The sequence below is a fragment of the Rhinocladiella mackenziei genome, assembly GCF_000835555.1.
Source record: "Rhinocladiella mackenziei CBS 650.93 unplaced genomic scaffold supercont1.1, whole genome shotgun sequence".
In the NCBI taxonomy this organism is placed as follows: domain Eukaryota; kingdom Fungi; phylum Ascomycota; class Eurotiomycetes; order Chaetothyriales; family Herpotrichiellaceae; genus Rhinocladiella; species Rhinocladiella mackenziei.
Genome location: NW_013550604.1, coordinates 4276182 through 4298127, shown reverse-complemented (window position 1 = coordinate 4298127; position 21946 = coordinate 4276182). Strand labels below are relative to the sequence as shown.

At 49.7% G+C, this 21946-nt stretch overlaps 9 protein-coding genes across 9 annotated transcripts; 3 read left to right on the top strand and 6 right to left on the bottom strand.

The window, feature by feature from the left end:
- Positions 1 to 651: 651 nt before the first annotated feature.
- On the bottom strand, positions 652 to 2503 carry Z518_01510 (uncharacterized protein; the record flags this gene model as incomplete). The annotated part of the gene is made up of 4 exons (XM_013422110.1): positions 652 to 992; positions 1199 to 2197; positions 2247 to 2365; positions 2430 to 2503. 4 exons carry the CDS (start codon positions 2501 to 2503, stop codon positions 652 to 654), a joined length of 1533 nt encoding a protein of 510 aa, XP_013277564.1.
- Positions 2504 to 3716: 1213 nt separating this feature from the next.
- On the bottom strand, positions 3717 to 4755 carry Z518_01509 (uncharacterized protein; the record flags this gene model as incomplete). Its single annotated transcript, XM_013422109.1, has 2 exons — positions 3717 to 4187; positions 4237 to 4755. The coding sequence occupies 2 exons, from the start codon at positions 4753 to 4755 to the stop codon at positions 3717 to 3719; spliced, it is 990 nt and encodes a 329-aa protein (XP_013277563.1).
- Positions 4756 to 6706: 1951 nt separating this feature from the next.
- Z518_01508 (uncharacterized protein) lies at positions 6707 to 8510 on the top strand (the record flags this gene model as incomplete). Its single annotated transcript, XM_013422108.1, has 5 exons — positions 6707 to 6800; positions 6851 to 7653; positions 7710 to 8076; positions 8138 to 8239; positions 8296 to 8510. 5 exons carry the CDS (start codon positions 6707 to 6709, stop codon positions 8508 to 8510), a joined length of 1581 nt encoding a protein of 526 aa, XP_013277562.1.
- Positions 8511 to 9847: 1337 nt separating this feature from the next.
- On the bottom strand, positions 9848 to 11551 carry Z518_01507 (uncharacterized protein; the record flags this gene model as incomplete). Its single annotated transcript, XM_013422107.1, has 3 exons — positions 9848 to 10705; positions 10805 to 11433; positions 11494 to 11551. The coding sequence occupies 3 exons, from the start codon at positions 11549 to 11551 to the stop codon at positions 9848 to 9850; spliced, it is 1545 nt and encodes a 514-aa protein (XP_013277561.1).
- Positions 11552 to 12374: 823 nt separating this feature from the next.
- On the top strand, positions 12375 to 12989 carry Z518_01506 (uncharacterized protein; the record flags this gene model as incomplete). The annotated part of the gene is made up of 2 exons (XM_013422106.1): positions 12375 to 12594; positions 12640 to 12989. The coding sequence occupies 2 exons, from the start codon at positions 12375 to 12377 to the stop codon at positions 12987 to 12989; spliced, it is 570 nt and encodes a 189-aa protein (XP_013277560.1).
- A 608-nt stretch (positions 12990 to 13597) lies between these two features.
- On the bottom strand, positions 13598 to 14489 carry Z518_01505 (uncharacterized protein; the record flags this gene model as incomplete). The annotated part of the gene is made up of 2 exons (XM_013422105.1): positions 13598 to 14140; positions 14445 to 14489. The coding sequence occupies 2 exons, from the start codon at positions 14487 to 14489 to the stop codon at positions 13598 to 13600; spliced, it is 588 nt and encodes a 195-aa protein (XP_013277559.1).
- Positions 14490 to 14960: 471 nt separating this feature from the next.
- Z518_01504 (uncharacterized protein) lies at positions 14961 to 16788 on the bottom strand (the record flags this gene model as incomplete). The annotated part of the gene is made up of 4 exons (XM_013422104.1): positions 14961 to 15412; positions 15520 to 16151; positions 16207 to 16448; positions 16516 to 16788. 4 exons carry the CDS (start codon positions 16786 to 16788, stop codon positions 14961 to 14963), a joined length of 1599 nt encoding a protein of 532 aa, XP_013277558.1.
- Positions 16789 to 17625: 837 nt separating this feature from the next.
- Positions 17626 to 18974, top strand: Z518_01503 (uncharacterized protein; the record flags this gene model as incomplete). The annotated part of the gene is made up of 6 exons (XM_013422103.1): positions 17626 to 17871; positions 17929 to 18003; positions 18066 to 18124; positions 18181 to 18391; positions 18445 to 18516; positions 18591 to 18974. 6 exons carry the CDS (start codon positions 17626 to 17628, stop codon positions 18972 to 18974), a joined length of 1047 nt encoding a protein of 348 aa, XP_013277557.1.
- A 592-nt stretch (positions 18975 to 19566) lies between these two features.
- Positions 19567 to 21489, bottom strand: Z518_01502 (uncharacterized protein; the record flags this gene model as incomplete). The annotated part of the gene is made up of 6 exons (XM_013422102.1): positions 19567 to 19750; positions 19809 to 20719; positions 20773 to 20875; positions 20936 to 20952; positions 21004 to 21211; positions 21293 to 21489. The coding sequence occupies 6 exons, from the start codon at positions 21487 to 21489 to the stop codon at positions 19567 to 19569; spliced, it is 1620 nt and encodes a 539-aa protein (XP_013277556.1).
- Between the last annotated feature and the right edge of the window lie 457 nt (positions 21490 to 21946).

Below are 21946 nucleotides of genomic sequence, written 5' to 3'. Positions count from 1 at the left end.
TTAGATATTCGACAGCCATGCTGGTTAGGCATTGAGTAGGCCGAATGGTAGGGATGCGGACGATTGGATAAGCGTTAGTAAAAATCCAACAATAAGCGTACTCGGTCGCAGTCAAGTCGGGCTATTGCACTCTCCAGTGTGCCGCTTGTTTTGGGCCATCAGAAGGTAGAGACCAGACTAGGCCAACCGAATGTTCCGATTGTGAAAAGTCGAAATAAGTAAGTGGGACGGGGCATATAGACCTTTGCCACACATGCGATTGTTCGATTGAGATGAAAAGGGGTCCATATGATGAATCTGTAGAAAAATTTCCGGCTGGCGGGAGTCTTCACTCACCTGAATCATCGACCAGCGCATGAACTCTGGTTGGGAGGAAAAATCCAGAGGCCCCAGGTTGCCTGATGATCACGTATCGGATCAGATTTAGCACGACACTAATAGATTTAGAGCTCGATAAACCTTGGCAGGAACAGCTTCCCGATTCAAGAATGATATGAAGCAGACCCCTGCGGAATGACAGCATAAGACGGGGAGAATGGAGACATATCTTCAGTGCTGAAACAATATCAATCGGCAGCACAATCCTCATGTGAGGCCAGATCACCATAGCAAGGTTCTTGAAAATCATCATTGACGACATAAGTTCTCCATCTAGTCCTCGACTTCAGACTCACGGTCTTCAAACCGTAAGAATGTGCTGTCAGCAGCATCGGCTCCCATGACAACCTTCCAAGCCTCCTTGACCGCACCAAGGACGCCGTCGTGGAACGACTGATCATGAGGCTCTGGAGCAAACACCAAAACTTGTGACGAGTTTTTCCGCAAAAAAGATGAGGGTGAGGCAGGATCGATTGCGGGCCCTGAGACCTGATAGGACAAGGACCATAAAAGGGAGGGCGTTGTCCCACAGGTATCAAGGAAATCGTTTACAGCTGCTTCGAGTCGACTTTTTGAAGACGCATCGTCAGCAACCACTGAAGCATAAATTACACCTGGGCGGAGATAAGTCAGCACTCCCCCGGTGTCAATGAATCTGAGCAAACAGAAAGGAAATTGGTATCCAGGTCAGGTTGTCAGAGGATAAGTATCAGCAAAGCATGAAATGCTCAGGCAATGTAGATAAGTATTCAATTGTTGGATCATCATGGCAATAGGGAAAAACAAAAGCGAAACAAAACAAGGAAAGCCGGAAACTTACATTGGCCGGTTGGACATTCCCCCGTATCTTCAGAGTGAATCTGTAGATAGACTGGACTCTTATCAGTGTCTTCTGCGCCTGCGTCTATCAAGACGATTGCCACAGCGGGTACTGGGCCGTTGTCTGATGTCTGAGGGAACAAGGCCCGCAACGGATCAGCAACAATACTGATTGACCTCCAAGTAGGATTGGACAAGTCCATCTCGGGCATTATTTCTCTCAATGTCGGAATGTCGTCGAGACTTCCAACAACATACCGAGACTGAATTCGGGTCCCGTCTGAGAGAGTTCCTCTGATTAACGAAACACCGTCACCATTAGGCCTTGTGCCGCTGGTTTCGGGAGACTCCAATCTTGTCAACTCATGTCCCAAGAGATATACACCTCCACCAACAGCACCAGCTCTGCAGGCAACTTGAGAAATCTCTGAGTTGCCGCCATATTTCGCGATGACGGCAGGAAACCCCGGCCCGAAATAGCCCATTGATCGCATATGTCTCCGGATTCTAGCGAGTGCCGTGTCAAAATGAATTGCATCTGCAGCAACCGGAGACAGTGCGAGTGCCAACAGCGGTGGTTGCAGAGATCCAGGAATTTTGAACTTGCTCGTGAGAGCGGCTCGAAGAGACATTTGATGTTCTTCTTCAACGTCCGTTGTTGATTCATCTCCCTCTTGCATAACATAACGTAAGAACTTCATCAAGCCACGCTTGTCCTTCATAGACAGTGATTCATCATTGAAAACATCTTCACGAGTACTTGGAATCTTGTGCAATGCTCCATCACGATGAACCCACCACGAGCCAACCGCAAGGAATTCTAGTTGCGTGTGTATTCGTGATGAGACGATCGTCGGAAGGAACTCGGATTTTGCGTAAACGATTTGAGGCTTCAGGCTCAAGGTATATGTCCTTGAAGGTTGGAGGTTGCCAGCCTGCTCATTTGACTCCTTGAGAGGTGGTCTCGAAATTGACGCATCTTTGAAGACTGCGCTGGGGACTGCGAATAGTCAGTGTGACCCTTGCATCAATCACTCGCGAATGTTCACATTTATTCACGTCCTGTACCCATTCTTCCGCTTCTTGGAGACTCAGACCAGTGTCATTGCCGCCATAGTAGGGATGACGGTCGACATGGAGCACTTTCTTTCCCGATCGTGAGAGAGACCTAATTTGACAGCCTTTGGTCAGTCAGCTCGAGCCTAAGGCCGACGAAAGGAACAGGTGCTTACAGTGCCAGTAGCGACTGAGGGATGCTGGTACCAGCTATGACGACATCCCAGATCTCGTTACTCAGAGTCTCCATGTCGACGGAGAAGAATAGGTTTTATGAGAACCGACAATACCAGGCTGCAGGGAAATTTCCCGCCGAATTTGGGCGGTTGGTGCCGCCGCTTTTGGAGGCGTTTTCCCCTCGATGCCAAGAACGCTAACCTCGATCTTTCCCCACTCACATAACATCACTGGGACCAGAAATAGTCGCCTTCAGAAATAGCCAGGGAACCGTCAACTCCTTGAAAGAATGGGTACCTTCGACCGCACCGCCCCAAACATGGTGCCTCGAGGATATGCAGGGAGGGTCCTTCCAAATTTTCTCAGGCTGCCACAGAGAAAGAAGCCCTTCTCTGCCCTCTAATATCACTGTCGAATTGTGTCGCATCTCCCGTCTCCTTTCATGCATTCGACCAGCTCTACCTAAATTTGCGTTCAATCCAGCCGCCGAAAGCCTTTTCTTCCTCCATTTCATGAGATATACCTTCTCTGACTTTGCTATCCTACGTGTAAGCGATTGCTTCGCATCACCTACTACCACTAGAAGGGGGAAGAAGTTTCAAGAAGAGGCGGCCTTTTGTGGAGGTGTTAATGGCCGTGAAATATCCAAACCGGAGGCCAGCGGCCCAATACATTATCGACGACGCCGGCAACGACTTGTTGAGAAGGTACCGTAGAGAAATGACATGCGGACTCGACGAAAGAAATATTTGGGGAGTATGATGAAATGGACAAGGTAAGGGCATCTCTTCTATGGGACCTACCGAGAGGAGACACGGCTAACGACACGGCTAGACATTGTGCATTTCAGGGAGAAGGTAGGCTTCTCTTCCTTATTAAAGCGTAGCGTTGAGACGCGACAGGGGAGGATTCAGGAGAAAGAAAACAGGTTGGAGGAGAGGAAGAGAGGATTGGGATGGGAAGAGGATTCTTATAGACATCAAAAGCGGCCGCGCGCCAAGCCTGCGACCGTACTTGGAAGGGCAGGGCTGTCTCAATCGGAGGCGGATTTCAGTCCAGGGCTTTTGCCTTGCGGAGAACTTTTGGAGGGGGCCATTTTTTTTAGGAAGCTGTGTCGAGCCTCGTCCTTCACACAATTCTCCAGCTTTGAATCTGAGTAAGAATTTTATACATGGTTCGACCCAGGATATTCAAAATCTATCTGGCAACTTACCAATTGAGGTAGCCAATCAATGTCTCATACCGTCTAATCGACTTCGGGAGCACCGTCCACATGGCAGGATGATTCATGAAGTAGCAGACAAGGTATAATGGATGTCCTTGTCATACTGAATTTGCTCGCTTTCGAAGGGAGACGTCTCTTTATTGCCGCGGATCATCGTCAGCATGGCCTTGTTTTGGTGTTTTGAAAATTGATACCAAGCAAGAAACACGATCAAGGTGGTGGTGCCTGTCAAAGTGAAATAGAGCCATATCCACTTTGAAACAACCTGGCTAGAACGGTCCGGTAGAAAGTTGAAGAATCCGGAGCTAAATAGCGTCGCCATGAATGTGCCAGGAAGAAACATCAACGTGACAACCGCAATTATCCGCATATCAGTACTATCTTTACGGGTGAGAATTGCAACATTCTTCGAGTCTTCTGCCATGTCTTTCATGGCGCTATTGTGACGCAGACTGATTTCCGCAATCTTCTGAGAGGCCGCCGCAGTCTCAATGTTCAACTTGTTGTCTTTTTGACCGATCATGCTGTAGACCTAGAAGCACACGTCAGTGGACGGACACACACGTGTGATTGTTACATACAGTTTGAACTTGAGCTCTTGTTCGCGCTGATAGTACCGCGCCATGTGCTTGAGCGCCAACAATCAATTCTCGGACGTATGCAGTTCTTCTGTCAAGAGCACGTTGGGTCTCGGCGTCGATATCCTCTCGATGTTGATCAACATTCGCAGAGATCCTTCTTCTAAGTGCGCTGATAAGCTCCAATGCCCTAAGGCTGGATGCAAATGTCATGTCGCAAAACGATAAAGTTCCCGTGACGCCGGTTAGCTTCTGGGTAATGGGATCGAAATCGAGCTCCTTCCGCAGCTTTTCCCTGTCCTCATCGCTCACTGTGTTCCGTCTCGGGTTGGAAGAAAATCCATGCCTCATGCCAGTCATGTATTCGATATTCTCAATTCCCTCGGCTCGCTTTTCGAGAAGCACCGCGAAATAGTGAACCTTGAGTTCAATGAGGAACAGAGGGAGCAGCATAGGATTGCCCAGGTGTTGGGAGGACTTTCGAAGACATTCAAGCAGCAGTTCAATCTCGTCAGCCTGCATTCCATTTAATATACCACGGAGAATTCCTGTATGCTCATGGTAGACCAGTCCCAAGCAAAAATTCCAATCTCTCGACCTCGCGCTTCTCATCATCAAGCCCGTGATAGGTCTTCCGAAGGAGTCTTTCGTCGAGCAGTCTATGGCTATTGGTAATGTGCTCAACATCATGCGCAAAATCTCGGTGGGTAGGCTCCAGGTAGCTCTGACTGCCTCAAAGATATCTCGCGAAATGGGTAGTGGAAGAATCTTTGCATCATTATGATGCTGTTCTGGGCTACCAATCAAAAGTCGAAATCGATGACGTTCTGATCTAGGGGAATTATCATTGAGACAATCGCCTAACCAAATTTGAGCATCGTCTTGGATCCAGTCATTAATCTGAGATTCGGTGATTTCGCGTTCAACTAATATTGATCCACCTCCGTCCTAGCGGGGATCAGTGCATGTCCCCAAGTCATGAGAGCATTGTCACAGACATTTGACTCACACAATTCGACGCATCGGTTGCCCGCCCGAGGTTCAAACTTGGAGGGATCACCTAACAGCCTGGCGGAGTAAAAATCATGCATCCCGCTATCCTATGGTCGCTTTGGAAAGTATTTCCAGCTCAACAAATGAACTAGGAGATGATACCAGCGCCAGGCCCTAAGGAAGACACGGGAGAACTCTCTTAAAGGCTCTCGTCCAGATGCAAGGAGGCCGAAATTCCTCGAGGCTGTGCAATCAGCCGCAGCACCAAAAGTCGGGCGTCCTCGTGTTGTGCTATTACCAGAGCCTATCCGATGGGGGCCGGAACATCATTTGTCAAGAATTCAATACAAGGGATGGCTCGACATGAGACCTTCCTATGCTTGAACATCGCACTGACTGTAGAGAGTATAGACGCTCAAGGCGGTGATTTAGAGGCTTTGCCAGCGATCCACCAATCAGAACGGGCGACATTTGTGATCACGTGTGATAGGAGACTGGTCTTGGCATAACCCAGTTCGATATCGGAATCTTTCCATCCTGTGGTATCATTGAACATGCCTCTTTGGCTGTGAGACAGCTTGAAAACTTCTCATGACGGTGGAAGGCAAGAATTTCGCATCCAAATGCGCTCTCAATGTTCCTTCGAAAGGGGAGCATGGGAAGCGACTTATGATCAGGAACTGGATGCTTCCTAGTCCACAATTAGGCTTCGGATGACCAAAGCCCTGTTGGCCTGTTTGATTCGAAATACCGACCTCACTGAGCTGCAACCTCGTGTTCACCTACAAGCTTGGGATGGACATATGAATCCCTTCATTAATACTCCAATTGCCGAGTCCGATGATGGCTGGAAAGTCTCGGCATTCACGTCGTCAAAACTCTGCCTAGCAAAAGCTGCCCGTTCTTTCAACTATTCATACCATCAGGTCAAGATGGTCCATCCTTCAGGATGTCATGGTCCCCACTTGAAGTTAGCGAGGCTTTTCCAAATCAGTTTGATCCTGCAATGCGTCTATTATATGTCTAGACGATTTTTCCAAGCTCGAGCTCTCGGGTCAATCTCATTGGCTCTGCTCGTCGACATCGGACGCAGAAATATTGCCAGATCTTGGCCTTGCGCAACATGATGCTCCTGTCTCCAATTGTACACCAGAATGCGTGCGTACAACTGACACTTCCCACTATTCAGCCCGAAGCACATCAAGATCAGTGGAGTAAAAACGATTGGCTCTGGTTTAGGCTCCCCATGGCCCTCCTCCACATTCCTCCACAGACTATTTTGTGGAGAAGCGTGCAAAATAGGCAACCGACAAGGGGGCTGGCTAAACAGGGGTCTCCCATATCTGTTGCCGCTTTTATTTTAAACGTGTCTGGTGGTGAACTCGACTGATCACTCATATCTATACTCATATCCATCGCGCTCGTATACCGGAACCTGTGTCCTTTTTCCCAATATCAACATCGACAGACATCCACCAACATGGGTATCAGCAAGGAGCGAGTAACTCACCTCAAAGACAACTGGAAATGCGTTCTTATATGCCTCGCTATTGCTATGGCGAATTGCCAATATGGTGTGTGTGGACCGTCCACGGAGTGCGCTCTGCTGACATGAGTATTCTAGGATTCGACACGGCGACCATTGCAGGCTTCCAAGCCATGGTTGGCTTCCTGGAAATATTCGGATACAGAGACCCGACGCGAGAACTTGGCTGGAATATCAAGACAAAGCCCCAACAACTGATCAGCTCGCTATTGAATGTGGGTACCATTGTTGGAGTCTTACTGACAGGCCCCTTTGCGCGACACTTTGGCCGCAAACCTGGCATTTGGGCCGCCTCCCTCGTATCATTCATTGCCTCTGGAGTCCAACTGGGAACCACCTCACTGAGTGGCCTCTACGCTGGCCGGGTCCTTATCGGAGCATCCAATGGCTTCTTCATTACATTTGCCAACGTCTACACGGCCGAAGCCAGCCCGGCCCACTTGAGAGGTTTAATCGTCTCATTCTTTGGCGTCTGGGTCAACATTGGCAGTATTCTCGGGACGATCGTGGACAACTATTCCAAGGAACACCTAAACAAACTCTGCTACCAGATCCCTCTGGCTACACTGTACGCGATTCCTTTTTGCTTAAGTGTTCTCATCGTTTTCGTTCCGGAATCACCTCGATGGCTTCTTGTCCAAAACAAACCCGAGCAGGCGAGACAGTCTCTGGTGAGACTTAGGGGTCAATCCCTCAAGCCAGAGTATCTAGAGGAAGAATTCATCGAGATGAAGCGAGGAATCGACGAGGAGAAAGAACTCGCGTCTTCAGGAGCATTCGTCGACATGTTTAAAGGAACCGATCTGCGAAGATCTCTTCTGTGCTTCGCTGTTATTCTGTCTCATTCTTCTTCCGGCGTCTGGCTTGTGATTGCCTACGGAGTAAAATCACCTCCCTACGCTCATTTGGGACACTTGCTGACCCAGTCACTACTTAGACATTCTTCTTCCAGATGGCTGGTGTCGACGAACCTTTCCAAGCCTCCATCATCTCCACCTGCGGCAGTTTTGCAGGAGTCCTGGTCGGACTTTACGCCACTCTGAAACTTCTCGGAAGACGCTCCATGATGCTCATTGGCCACGGCGCTGCGGCCTTATTCATGCTCGGAATCGCCGTCGCGTATACCGTGGCACCGGATGAAAAGCCGACCGGAAAAGCCATCGTCGCGTGCACATTGCTATGGGGTTTCTTCTACAATGGCTTCTCGGGATCCCTCAGCTGGCCACTTGCCAACGAGCTCGTCAGCTCTAGGCTGAGAGTTCTTTCTATCGGGGTCGGCACGGCCATCAATTACTTCTTCTCCTGTGAGTTTTCCGCCCTCCTTGAACGAGCACCTTCATTCCACTCACTCTTCTGGGTCTCAAGGGCTCGTGTCTTACACTGCGCCATACTTTCTCAATTCCAAAGAACTCGGTTGGGGGCCCAAGTATGCTTATATCTGGGCTGGTTCAAATTTCCTTACTTTCTGTAAGTAAACATCATGACGAGTACGCAGTCATCATCTGACCGCGTAACAAACTTAGTTTTCTTCCTGTTCTTCCTTCCCGAGATGAAAGGGCGAACTCTTGAAGAAATCGACGAATTGTTCCAGAATCGCGTCTCCGTTCGCAATTTCCCCAAGTACGAGTGTATCTCTTCAAGCAGGGCTAGGGAGATCGCCGTCAAGGAAGTCCATGCCAATGAAACATCTACGGAGAAGACGGCAATTGCTGAGCATTCTGAGGAGATCAAGGTGTGAAATACATCAAGGGCTGTGAAGAAACACTCGAAGATTTGAGAAGGAGTCTTTGAATTTCGTCGAACAGGAATGAAAGAGGCGCAGATATGAAGAGAATTCAGCCGAGGTTGCAAGCTGAAGTTATGCTCTAAGTGTTTGGAGGATCACAACGCGACTGATTGAATAATGAATGAGCACATGGGAAGGACTTATTGAAGCGAGAACCCGATGGTCCATAATTGATCAGTAATTTGGGAACGATTTCAACATGACTCAACTTCTCTCATAGGCTCCCACTTCGCAATGTCCACATCGCGTTATGAATATGCCGGGGTTTTTAGTCGATAATCGTCTGCCTGGGGCTACTCATTGTTATTCAAAGCAAATCCAAGGTCAGGTCATTCATCAAATCAGATGTTGGAAACGGTGACACGACTCTTAGCCATAGGAAATTATCTTGTCCACAGCCTTGCGAGTGGATCATCAAGATCGCCTCCATTAGCCCATTTTCATGACATTGGCCACTGAAAGGGTAGCACAACTTATACGATGGTTCCGTTCTCGGTCTTTAAACAATGGCCGTAATATTGGAGAATGGCGATATTCTTTGATCATGTCGCACCGAAAACACTCAATTCCCTCAACCAACTTCAAACTGCCTTGCCGTGTCTTGGTCAGTGGCGGTGGTGAAGTGGGAGCATTACTGTCACCAGTCAATCATCCCAGCAGTGAGTGCGTGGGACACAGCCTGAGACGTAGTGCTTCCAAGATCGCAAGCCACGTTGGCGGCACAATACGGTAAGTGTGAACGTAAACAGTCTAGTCAAGCAAGCAATGTGGTATTGATGAGGGGAACGCTAATATGATCAACTCCCAGGTACGCCACTAGAAAGGAGAACTAGTAAGAGGTATGACCAGAAGCAGAGAAGACCGATCGGACAGCGCTCCTGAGATGGTTTATAAACGACTAAGAGAGTGGGAGAGGTGGGAGAGAAAGTACTTGTCATGGCGGCGGAGATGGGGCTAGTTTATTCGGGTTCAACCCCCCCCAGAAATCATCTCCCCGAGATACCCCAAATTCGGAAGAGGATGATGTCGCCTTATGCTTATGTTGGGGAGCACTCCAAGACAGGGTGTCTACTGCCATTGCAAGATCTCCGAGAACAATTCGCGGTATTTGGTGTCAGATGTAATGCAACGACGGTATCCTTCGACATTACTTCAGCAACATATTGCCAAGGTACATACCAAGATGAGTCGATCAAGAGCGCATATCAAACACCGCAGAGAATCCGAATCCACGTTACAGAGCTGGACTGGGCTGGGCTGGGCTTGGCTCCTCATCAGATGGTCATGAATCATCCATCCGATCTCCGATATCCGCGCCTAATCCAGGTATTTTCCAAATCCCTTCCAAAGCGTGCAAGCTGCGCAAACTTCGTAAACTCCCATCGTCGCCAAACATCGTCTCTCACGAGCTTTACATCCTCGGCAGAGCCCACGAGAAAACCCAGCGTGTACACCGGCCAGTTTCCAATGAAACATCTCGCCCATTCATCGTCGTGTTGATGTCCTCGAAGAATCCGGGTCGCTTTGCGGATTTGCCATTTATCTCTCGGTACCGCCTGCGGAGGACCCGTATACGACGTTTCGTCGTCTTCAGATAATTGTTCGACCAGCATCGAGGCAATAAGAACATACAAGTACGCAGCATCTTTGTAGAGTGAGTAATCGGCATTATCCAGCCGTTCCTGTTCATGTTCCCAAAGGCTGTCCAAGTCCTGGTTGCATAGCACGAGTCCTTCCCATTCTTCCAGTTCGGTTTTGAGATGGTCCAGCGTTTCTCGATCGCGTCGGAATACCGGGCTCTGATACAGCTGCTTGATTGAGAGGACAAGTTTGAACAATGCCAGAGGGATACCGAGCACAGGGCTGTTGGAAACGATCGACCGCCCTGGAAACAGTGTAGATCTGGCGAGGAGGTTCTCGGCCTGCAGCCAGAATTCGGCGTCGAAGTGATAGTCAAGTTCGATGGGATCAGACCAAGAGCCCATCGTCACCAGGAAAATCTGATACAGGACACTTTCGACTGCTAATCGGTCAAATGGCCGGCTGATGCTGAGAGGCCGATCATGATCGAGAAGGCGGAGTCGAAGAATGCGTATGGCGGCATTGACGTGGCGTGGGATGTCGGCGTAAGTACCTCTGCCCATGCACTAGAGGAAACAAAAAGCGATCAGTACGTGCACCGCATCGCATCACTGGTCATGAGGGGGATAAGAACCGGGATTGAGAAAACCAAACCCTAAACCTACCCCATGGAGATAAAGGAGTATCACTGACATGAGCAAGCCGTTATGGTTCTCGATTTGAGACGCAGACGCAAGTATCTCCGAGAGCCCTCTGATAGCGTGTGAATAATAAGTGAGTGCGAGCTCCTGCATTTGCGACGATGCGTCGATGAAGTGCAGATGAGATGCCGCACACGCGAGCACCGAATATTGAAGGCTCTTGTGCCGGATCATCAGATGCTGAATCTCGGTAATCCATCCGTGGTAGAACTCGGGATGACAGTTCGGTAACAAGATGAGATCGTAGTACTTCTCGACAAAGTGACGGGAAAGCACGGATTCCAGATCATGGCAAAGGACCTGATGAGCTGCAGATTCGGAGAGAAGCCAGGCGTTTGTGTCGGTGGAGAATGGTAGTTCTTTGTTCTTCGTTGAAAGAGGTCGGGCACGAACTGGAGCATTATCATCATCATAGGGACGTGTCCGGATGTACGTGTCTGGCAGTCGGGGAGAGGCCGACTCTCGAGCGCGATGAGATGCCCAGCGACGATCGGTCAGTTCTTCGGCCGTCGGCCATTGGCAAGGGCGTCCCGAAATGGTACATCTCGAGCAGGCTGGATATTTTTCATCGCATTTCTTTCGTCGCTTTTTACCTGGGGATGGCGCTGTTAGCAGAGAGACATCTCTCCAGCGGGGGAGTCGGAAACACGGACATGTGAGGCACCCAGTCTTTGCCCGGAGCCTCGGGTGCCGTGAAGCCCTACTGCTCATGTCGGCTGGACATCTTACATTGTGGCATGAACGAATGTCAGTCCTCCTGGCTCGGTTGGAAGAGAAGAGAGTAGTTCTTGAAGTTGGAGATATGAAATCTCGGCTAACTAGGACCATGTTCGAATGGGTGTGATTGGGTCTCTTGGTTCAGTAGATAAGGCCTCGCCTATTTGCCTAGGTATGTTGGATATCCGTGAAAATTACCCCCCAGAGCCCCCGAGTTACAGTAGGAAGGTTAGAGAACCGTCTCAACAGGCCAGCCCGCCCACGACCGCATTCATTCAGACCCAACTAATCTACTTTATCGACAGCAGACCCAACCAGGTCTAATCCTTGTTCAAACCGGTTGGTTCTCCGCTAGAACAGGTTGCAGCCTCGCTATACCAAGACCGATAGTTACTTCAGATGGATATATCAAACTGCCTCATTTATGGTCATGCGTACGAGTGGTCCTGCGAAGCTCAAGGGATCTTTCAGTGCGAAAAGTGCTAGCCATTGTCTAATGCCCAAATCGAGGCGTTGGGTGCCGCAGCAGATGCCCAATGTTGCTCGACATCGTGAGGCTGAGAGACTTCGATGTGTTTACTTCGCGGCTGGGTCCCATCTGATTCGACCTGTCTAACCTCTTGCGCCACAATACGTGGACACCATGATCTTGTGTTTCGAGTGCGGCATGTTGTTTGGCATTGATGGTCTCAGGTATGGCGAAATTGTGCTCAAAGAAGACCTCGGTGAGCTCATGGACGTGGTGGAGGATGGCTGTCGGTTTTGTCAGATGTGTTGGGCCGCATTCTAGCAGGAGTGTGACTAGGAGATGATTGAGATGCATCTACACGACGAACACATGCGGAACAGTGACGTGAAAATCTATGTCAGCATGCGATTCGATGAACTGGAATATGACGACGACAGGAAAGTTTGCGATGCTCGGACGTTCTCCAACTGTCGACTTGCTATCAGCACAGGCCCGATTGCCGCTAGCCCTGAAAATTACATGTTGAGATTGAAGCTCGAGACTGGACTAAGCGTGTTTGCAGATCCAGGTAAGCAGAAATGAAGCAATGCTGCAAATCTTCTTCCGTGTGCAGAGACAGGGGCACATGCGGGGAATTACATTCGAGGAAGATATTTCACATTACCGGAGGACTTCGCTCGCGCTATATCATGGATCCGAAAACGCCTCGCGGAATGCGGTGCCTATCACCAAGATTGTGCGGCCACCGAGGATCGTGAAATGCCAGACAACTTTGTGGGAATGGGCTTGTTTGATGTGGAGCAAGAGCAGACAGATTCGTTATGGTGCTTGCGCCTGATCAGAGACCGTGGACTTATGCTACATCTAGATCAAGATGGAAAGTGTCACAGATTGGGTAAATTCGTCGTCATGGACCAGGCTTTCTTTGAAGACGAGCCGGAGAGGAGGGTATCGCTAGTTTAAGCTCTCCGCGTATGAGCACGTTCCGGCTCGGAGGCTCGAAACTATGCTAGGGACCATAACTTGGGACGATCAAGACGCGAGTCCTCACAATGGCGTGTACCAATATCGACGCCTCGCTCTGAAAGCTCTTGTCGTCGCTGGGACCTCGAAGGACCCGGATCTTCTTCCAACTACTCCTAACATGCACCGTTGAATACAAGTGCACGCATTCCGATAATACAGTGCTCACCCAAGAGCTCGAGGATCGTATCCAAAGATCTCCATGGCTCATAACTCGTACATATCATACCCACTCCCAGCGTGGCAGTCATTTCTCAATTACGCCATAAATTCCCGGACCGACCTCTCTTTCGCTCCTCCTGTGAGTGCTTGTGCAGCACTATCATTTCGCGTGGCGTCGCCGAAACCACAACTCCATCTCTGGTTTGAGCAATAGTTGTACCTGCACACACAGACCGCGATTGAAACCATAGCGCTCAGGTGTCCAGTCTGCATCACTCAAGTACTCCCCAGTAATGAATTGCTTGCCAGCACCATTTCCGACGTTAGCGGCCCCTGGTTTGCTGCTGTCAATTGCTGCTGACGCAGTCTGGGTTGGAGAAGGAACCTCAGGAGCGGCAACCGTTGTCTGATCCTGCGCCTGCTGCAGCAGTGGCAGCAGGAGCTGATGCACCACTTCCTGTGAGAGCTTGAGCAGCGTTGTCGTTGGGAGAGGCGTCACGAATCCACATCCACCACCACGCAATGATCGCGCCAGCACAAAGTCCGCTGTTCAAGCCGCAGCAGCCAGAGGCGCAGTCGACATCGTTCAAACACTGACCAGTGATGAATTGCTTTCCGACTCCATTGTCTCCGTTGGCGACTCCTGGGAGGTTGTTGTTGATGGCTGCAGAAGAACCGTTTGCAGCACTACCATTGCAGGTGCAGCAGCAAGCAGGTGAAGTTGCCATTGGCGCCCCACCGATCAATGCATTGGCTGCGTTGGCATTTGGTGTCGGGTCGCCGAAGCCGCATCCGCCATCACGTTCCTGAGCAACAACCGGTCCAGCACATTTACCGGAGTTAAAGCCGCAGAAGCCGGAAGCGCAGCCTGCATCGGATTTACAGGCCTGTGATGAATTGTGTGCCTTGGCCGAATGCGAATTGAGCGACTGCTAGGCAAAGAAGAAGTTAGCTAGTCAATCGGCAAGAACGGTAAGGCTTAGTGTTCACGATTCGATAATAAAGCGCAATGGCATGACTTTGAAAGAGTGTTGTTGGCACCTTCCTGTAAGATCTGTCCGACTGTTCCGGCAGTTGGTAGGTCGAAGGAATGCAAACGTCCTCAAGACAAGAATGATCGGAATTGACTTCAAACGATGTAGAGACGGAAAGACGCTGTGAACAGGATGCAGGTAGAGAAGTCTCCCTTTGGGGACAGCTCGTATTTGAAGGAAGCAATTCATGGATTCATACCTTACCTTGGAGGCTCCTTTCCCTCTTCATTGCCAGTGTGTCCATCACATGGAAAATGAAATGGCCCCAAGCAGTGTCGATGAATGGAAACGATAATTTCCCATGAAGATGGATCTGACCACGATATGCGCGACGCAACATCAGATCCCTAATAGCTAAGCGAGCGACTGAGGGACGACTTGATTCTCAAACGAGGCATGAAAAGTCCGATACTGACAGCCTCGTCAAAGTGTTGCAAGTTGTTCTAGTTGCCAAGGGGTTGCACGCTTCCTAGATTCTAAAGCACCAATCACAGAATCGAGTGCTGAATGCTACACTCTTCTCGTGGCTGGGGAGGGCCGCTGGCCAAGACTTTCATGTCCGAACTCTGCAAAGGAGATATTGGAGGCTTCTGAGGCTAATTATGGAATTACTGTCTGATGTACGAGTACCCAGGTTCTCGGAATTTTCGAGATATAACGTATCAGATCATCTCATTCACCCTGAGTTGTTGAGTGATCGATGTTCAACCCCCATTCACACTGTTCTTCTTCCACGAGTCTCGAATGGTAGCAAAAGACTGAGGACAACCAAGCCGCCAAACAAGCCACCACAGATAAATAACGGTGCTGTTGTCTCGACATTGGCATAGCTCCCCACTAACACACCGACGATTCCTCCGACACGATTTAAAACCACACAGATCGCATATCCGGTTGCCCTGTGCGCAGCGGGGAGAATTTCCGGCGTATATGCATATATAGTGCCGTAATAGATGTTGCTAGCAGCTGAAATGGCGCAGGAAACTCCCACGTTTTGTGCTGGTGTCTTGATCTGCGTATACCCAAATTGCAAGGCGGTCGTGATAGCTGCCCCCGTTGCCAGAGTGCCACGGCGTCCGACGAAGCGAGTTTCGACCAGGACCGCGGCAATTATTGGGCCGAACAGGCCAGCAACCTGATTGAGTGCGTAATTACGCCACACAGCGTCTGGGGGGCGGGAAAAAAAAAAAGACTATCAGCCGACGAGTTTTCGTTATGACGCAGCAGGGCAGACAAATAAAGCGATCAAAAAATACGAAATGTGTGCCACTTACAATTGGAATTAGAGCCGACATCCGCGCCGCGAGATTCCAGATAATATGGCAGAAAGACGCTGAACAGGGGACTGACGGTTCCGATCACCGTCCAGTTTGCAATGATCATGATTGTCGAATATGCAAGCCGTTTGGTGCTGAATAGCTGGGAGAAATGCTGTCTCAATCGCAAGGCTGAAATCACACTCTTTTCGGTGTGCAAGACTCGTCCCACACTTTGAAGCCTTTCCGCGGTTAGGGAGAAGGATCGGTCGTACTTCTGCGCAATCTCAGAAAGATACGAGATGACTTCATGATCACGATTTTGGGAGATCAGCCATTTTGGCGTTTGAGGCATACGAAGGACCAGAAGGCGGAGCGTGGCGGCAACAAGGACGAGGGCCCCGCAAGTGAAATGGAGGTATCGCCAACCCCAATTATCATCCCACGTACACTCCGCCACGGTGGCATCAGGAGCGCATGAGTAGTTGCTCATGAATCCCCAGGCCAGGAAGCCCGTGATCATGTATCCTACGGCCCACCACACTGCCATGAACGTGACGAGCCAATAATGGCTTGCTGGAAGGAACTCGATCAAATTCGTGGCATCGAGGATGTAGTTGCCCCCGGCTCCGGCGGAATAAATAGCTACCCTGTTAACACGGTGAGGAATGCTGAGCAACTTGATGGATAGGTCGGTCAACTGACATGGCGGAGAACGATATGTAGCTGGGCATTCCGCCAGCAATAAGGACAAATGCCGCACAGATGAAAAGACTGCTGTTGAAAGCCAGTCGACGACCAATAATGTCCGCACTGAATCCCCAAAAGGCGGCGCCAACCAACAATCCCACCTGAGAAGCAAGAGCAACACCAGCAATATGTTTGCTTGGGTTACCGAACTCTTGCGACACAGCTGGCTGGGCAATTGATTGACAGACGATCAGAAGCTGTAGACCACATCCATATCCGTCAGTCGTGGCGGAGATCTTACAGCAGAAGGAGCGAAAAACTCACCGAATCTACCGCATAGCCAAAACCATTGAGGAAAAAGAGCTTCCACTGGAAGCCGGTCATGCCAATCTCATCAATGGCGTTGTTTGTCAGTGCCATTTTCTTTGCAAGCACAGGGTCAACCGCGCTGCTATCGTATATCTCTTTCCCCAGGTCGATGCTGTCTTCCTCCCGCTCAGACGAAGAGCGGTCATTTTCCCCAATGCTTACAGTCTTGGACTCCTTAACAAGAGAACCCTCCGCTGGCAAAGGAGGCGGTGGAGGTAGTGACGACATGCTGGGTGTGTTTCATCAGAAATCGGTGACGTCGGCTTCGTCGTCCCCTATGTAGAGTTGGATAAGAATTGCGCGGCTGGGTCATTATATACAATACAGATGCAACCACTTATCGATGTAGCCACAAATGCCTCCATAGTCCTCGGGAGAGGGTGAGACCAGCTGTCACGCCTTGATAGCGGAAAATTGCGTCTCCTGCGGAGGGTCATTGTTCTAGTTTCTTGTTCATCGTACCCAGGAGCCGAGATGGGTCGAGTTATGATGAATAAAGCTGGTTCTCATTGGATCTTTTGAGCCAAGTTCGATCGCCCTACTGCAGCAGAGCATGTGCCTGTGATACTCCGGGCGTTTCTTTATCAGTAGTGTATAACAACGGGTAGCAAGGATGGGATATTTCGACGGCAACGGGTAAGGCGCGCCAAACAAAAAATATGGGGCAAAAGAGCCAATTATCAAATGGGAGAGAGAGAGACGGCCGCAATATCCACTCACATGCCTTCACCCAAGATAGCACGTCAGACTTGATAACGATTGCGAAGCATTTACCTCTCAGCCTACCTCTACGCGAGCGCCAATCCCAGATAAGGAGAATAACACCTTCCGAGGTTGGGTCAGGTGTGGGAAAGGATCATCTTCGACCGCGATCCCACGAAACACCCCAAGGTGGAGAAGAAGGATTGGAGGCTATTACCAATTGTAATATACGCCCTTGGTGACTCCAAAAATCGTAGACTGACGAGTCAGAGAGGTGTATTTAAGGGAACGGCAGTGTACCAGCACCTCGGTAACCTCTTATGATTTTCTCGAACGTGAGCATCACGGTATAGCATCAACAGAATGAGCTTCGGTCACACAGGTCTCACAGAGGCGGTGCTCTCCTACAAAGCACCTCATCCACTCGTCAAGGAGTTTGAACCCCCCAAGGATCGTGCTTTCTTTGCCGATCCTGAGAAAAAGTCGTTGTTGGCCGCTGTGAAGCAGGTTCGAAACCTGACTCCATATGTCGGGACTGAGCTTGTTGGGATTCAATTGAGTCAGCTCACGGACGCCCAGAAAGATGAGCTGGCATTATTGGTCGCAGAGGTATGAACCTAGCTATGTTGAAAATTAAAAGAGAAAGACCCACTGACGGAGGTGAAGAGAGGTGTAGTATTTTTCAGGGACCAGGATCTCACCCTTGAGCAACAGTATGAGCTCACTAAGCATTATGGTATAGTGAGCGGCCCCCCGATCTATCCGTCCATTTGGCCGATACGTGTTAATGTGGGAAATTGCAGCAAGATCGTGATCCTAATCAAGTGGATCCTCGACATGTAACCATCCTCGGACGGAACAAGTAAGTGGTGGCTGAACACTCGATGCAGAACGAATTATCATGACTGATTTGCATAGTGATATTCGAGCATATGCCGACTATGGAGGAGATTATCACTCCGACCATTCATATGAAGCGAATCCACCGGCTTACACGATGTTGCGCATGATTCGAACGCCTGACGCGGGTGGAGATACGACGTTTGTCAGTCAAACGGCCCTTTTTGATAAATTGAGCCCAACTTTCCAAAAGTTGTTCGAGGGTCTCCATGGTGTGCACAGCTCGGAGGTGTGTTCGGAAACCAGTACGGACCGATCGCAAGGCTGACAAGGATTTCTCAGCACGGATTTGTGAACTCGATTAATGGAGGTAACAAGCCCTTCCGCCCACCTCTCCGACGTGAACATCCACTGGTAAGCTCAAGTCCCCCCCCCAAAGAAGATTGGAGGCCTTGCAATAGCAGTTGACTGAAATATATATTTTTCAGGTCCGCACGCATCCTGTGACCAACTTGAAATCTCTATTTTATAACCCAGCTTTCGTGATCCATATAGCAGAGCTGAAGGGACAGGAAAGCATTCATACTCTCAGCTTCCTGCGCGAGCATCTTCATGCTGCTGACGATTTGACTGTGCGATGGAAATGGGAGCCCGGCAGTGTTGCATTCTGGGATAATCGTGTCATTGCGCACAGAGCCATCCCAGGAGGCTATGACCCCGCTACAAGAGAGGGTAAACGAACGGCTATTTTTGGAGAAAAACCATTTTTCGATCCGGCCAGCGAGACCTTGAGCGCGCGCATCAACCGTCAAGGAGGCGAGGTTGCTAAGCGTGAAGTGGTCAAGCTTCACTTCAACAGCCCTCATGTATGAAGGTAGCAAGAGGACCTGTATGAAATTAATTTCGAACAGGACGAAATTACAAATGTCCGATGAATAGGACAGATATCTCCCTCCAGCAGATTTGAGGTCTTTGGATATTAAATGCTCAAGGAATTAAGAAACCAGCTCTGAGCCGTTTGAAGGGGCTTCGGTCGTCTAAAGTCCTAGCCTTGCAGTATATGCAAACAGTCTCGGTAGAAGTCAACGAGCGGGAACTGCACGAGGCAGTGAAGATCTTCTAACACTAAGCGTCAAGCATGAAAGTGGGGACCTTGGGGTTTGCAAGTCAACACACCCTAGAGGGAAAGCTTATTGAGACTCCCCGGCTGTAGCCCTTGCGTATTGGATGCCAATAGAGCTGGTAGGCTCCGGTTCAGGGGTGGATATGTGGAAGCTTTTGTGCGGGGGATATGGTATCCTGCAGCCTACGACATCATCTCAGGCACTGCTAAAATAGTTGTACCGCCCGACTATAAGGCTTTGAGACTACAATTAGAGAATCCGTCCATGCATCTCCCCTCAGGCCACCATATTGAAAATTCTCACGAGACAATGCGCGCCCAAGGGCTTGTCTTCTGCCTGATTATTTCCCTTCATACTTGGCTTTATCAGCACCGACCAACTTCCAGTACTTGGTTGCACTCTGAGTGCGGAATTTCTTGCCATAAAAGATCATGATCAAGAAGACAGATGAGGCGGCCATGCCGATAAAAGCAGCGGAAATGAAACAGTCTTGATAACCAAGGTTTGTCAGCCATGGAGTGATTCTACATACATGTCTTTGTCAGCGATATTCTTCCCTGAGATAGGGGTCATTCGACTTACCCGTAACTGATTGCAAACGACATTGTGTTTCGAACAAGGATCACAGTCACAATAGCGTCACCACTAATGTCGTGATAGCTGTCGATCAGATAGTTGACACTCAGTGTGACGCCGAACGTTGTCGCGAGAGCGAGAGATCCCATTGCAAAGATGAGGCCAAACCAATGGACTCCATGCGCAGCACCTACACCCCACAAGATCAAAGAGGCTGGCACGAAAACGACACACATGATAAAAGGCCACAATCGATGTTCAGCCTCCATGATGCCGTTGTTTCGTCGGGCCAGCTTGATGGTCAGCCAATCACTCATGTTGCCCGAGACTGCGCATCCGATAATGACTCCGATGCAGCAAGATAAGTAGCTGAGTCCGACCATCGACGCAGAGAAATTGTAAGGTTCGCCTCCGAGAATGATAGAAGCCGTGGCGTTGAGGACATTGAACCAGATCAAGTAGGAACCATAGGAGAAGCCGGCGTAAAAGATGACTGGCCATCCCAGGTACTTTAGACTTCGGATTGCACGCTTTATCATACTTTGACCTGGGTGTGGCTGCCAGACTGATAGCTTTTGGGCAAGCGTTTTTGGGGCCTTGCTGATCTCGCCGGGTTCAACATTATTCGATTGCCGCACAGTAGGGTTTTTCTCTTGCTCCGTATCCGTCACGGACTCTGGTGGTGGCGATTCTATGTCTGCAACAATTCCAGTGGTCTTTCGAGTGTAGTTCGTCTCTTCCATGAACAGGAACAAAAAGATAAATGTTGCCGCGAGGAATATGGCCGGCCAGTAGAAGACCCATCTCCACCCTTGATATTCCGCGATGAAACCGCAGATAACCGGGGCAAAGTAGTTGCTACCGGCCAATGTAAAAGCATAGACACCCATCCATGTGCCACGCTGGTGGGTGAAGTACTGTGCATCCATCAGCCGGGAGCCTTGTAAAAGAGAGAGGAGTAGACACATACAATATCGGTAACGGATATTTCCGGGAGGGCTTCGATAGGTGCAATGAAAAAGCCCATCAGAATACATCTGGCTATCCATTCCCCATTGCTTTTCACATAGGCGCTGAGCATGTCGAGTTAGTTGACTGACATGGGTCTTCTTGGATGACGCAGGCACGCTCACCTCCATATACTGATGCCCTGGAATCTCGATTAGCCTCGGCCGCTGCTATCGAGGTAGGAATGACTTACAATACCACCGAGAACAGAAATGAGATAGGACAAACGTTTGCCGTATCTCAGGGCGAAAGGTTGCCAGAAGAGCAAACTCCAACCCAGAAAGAGAAACATGTAGCCAGTCCCTTCATTCAGTGTGCTGACCGAGACGCCGGATGCTTCGGACAGTGGAACGAGGACAGAGTATACGGTAGACACCGCAAATCCGGTGAACCAAGTATATCTGATTCCATAGACGTCAGCTGTGTTTTTTGTTTTTTATTTTATTTTTTTCAATTTGGTTTCACACGAGGAAGTGACTCACAGGTTCGAACAAATGGTCGAGAGAATCTTTCTACGAGGAGACCAGTTGAGTGGGTCATCGGGGTCACTGGAAGGGGTAGGAACCAAGACGATATCACCACCACCGGCATGGCGAGTATGCATGGTGTGGTCCAGGTCGACAAGGTGGATGGTGCCAGGCACAGAGCCTGGCTGCTCAATCTCCGTATTGATGGCCATGGCTTCGGCGAGTGGTCGAGTATGCCCCGAAATTTGCTTTTCCACTTTTGGAGGTGAGGAAGGAGACCTCAGTCCAGGGGAGAACGATGAAGGTACTTATCCTTTTGACTCGACAACACAAAATCCTAGTCTTGCTCGGCATCGAACCATATCAGAACCAGACTCTCGGTCACGGAAGCACGGTACGTTGTCCCCGTCAGTGCCACACAAAGCGACTTTGCGTTGGGAATCTTCTGGACCGGTGGGGAAGTCCATGGCTTGGGATGACTGATAAGAGTCGAGGGAAATTGTTTGTCCTGTGGCTGCCACGCGACGCGGATTCACATCTTCCGTGAGAAGTTTGACTATGATGCTATGCGATGAACAGAAAAGAAAAATAGGATTACACAGGACGCGAAAGTGCGACAAAGTGGTATAGGCTTCGAGGTGCGCAAACGCACGCTATTGGCTGCGAAAC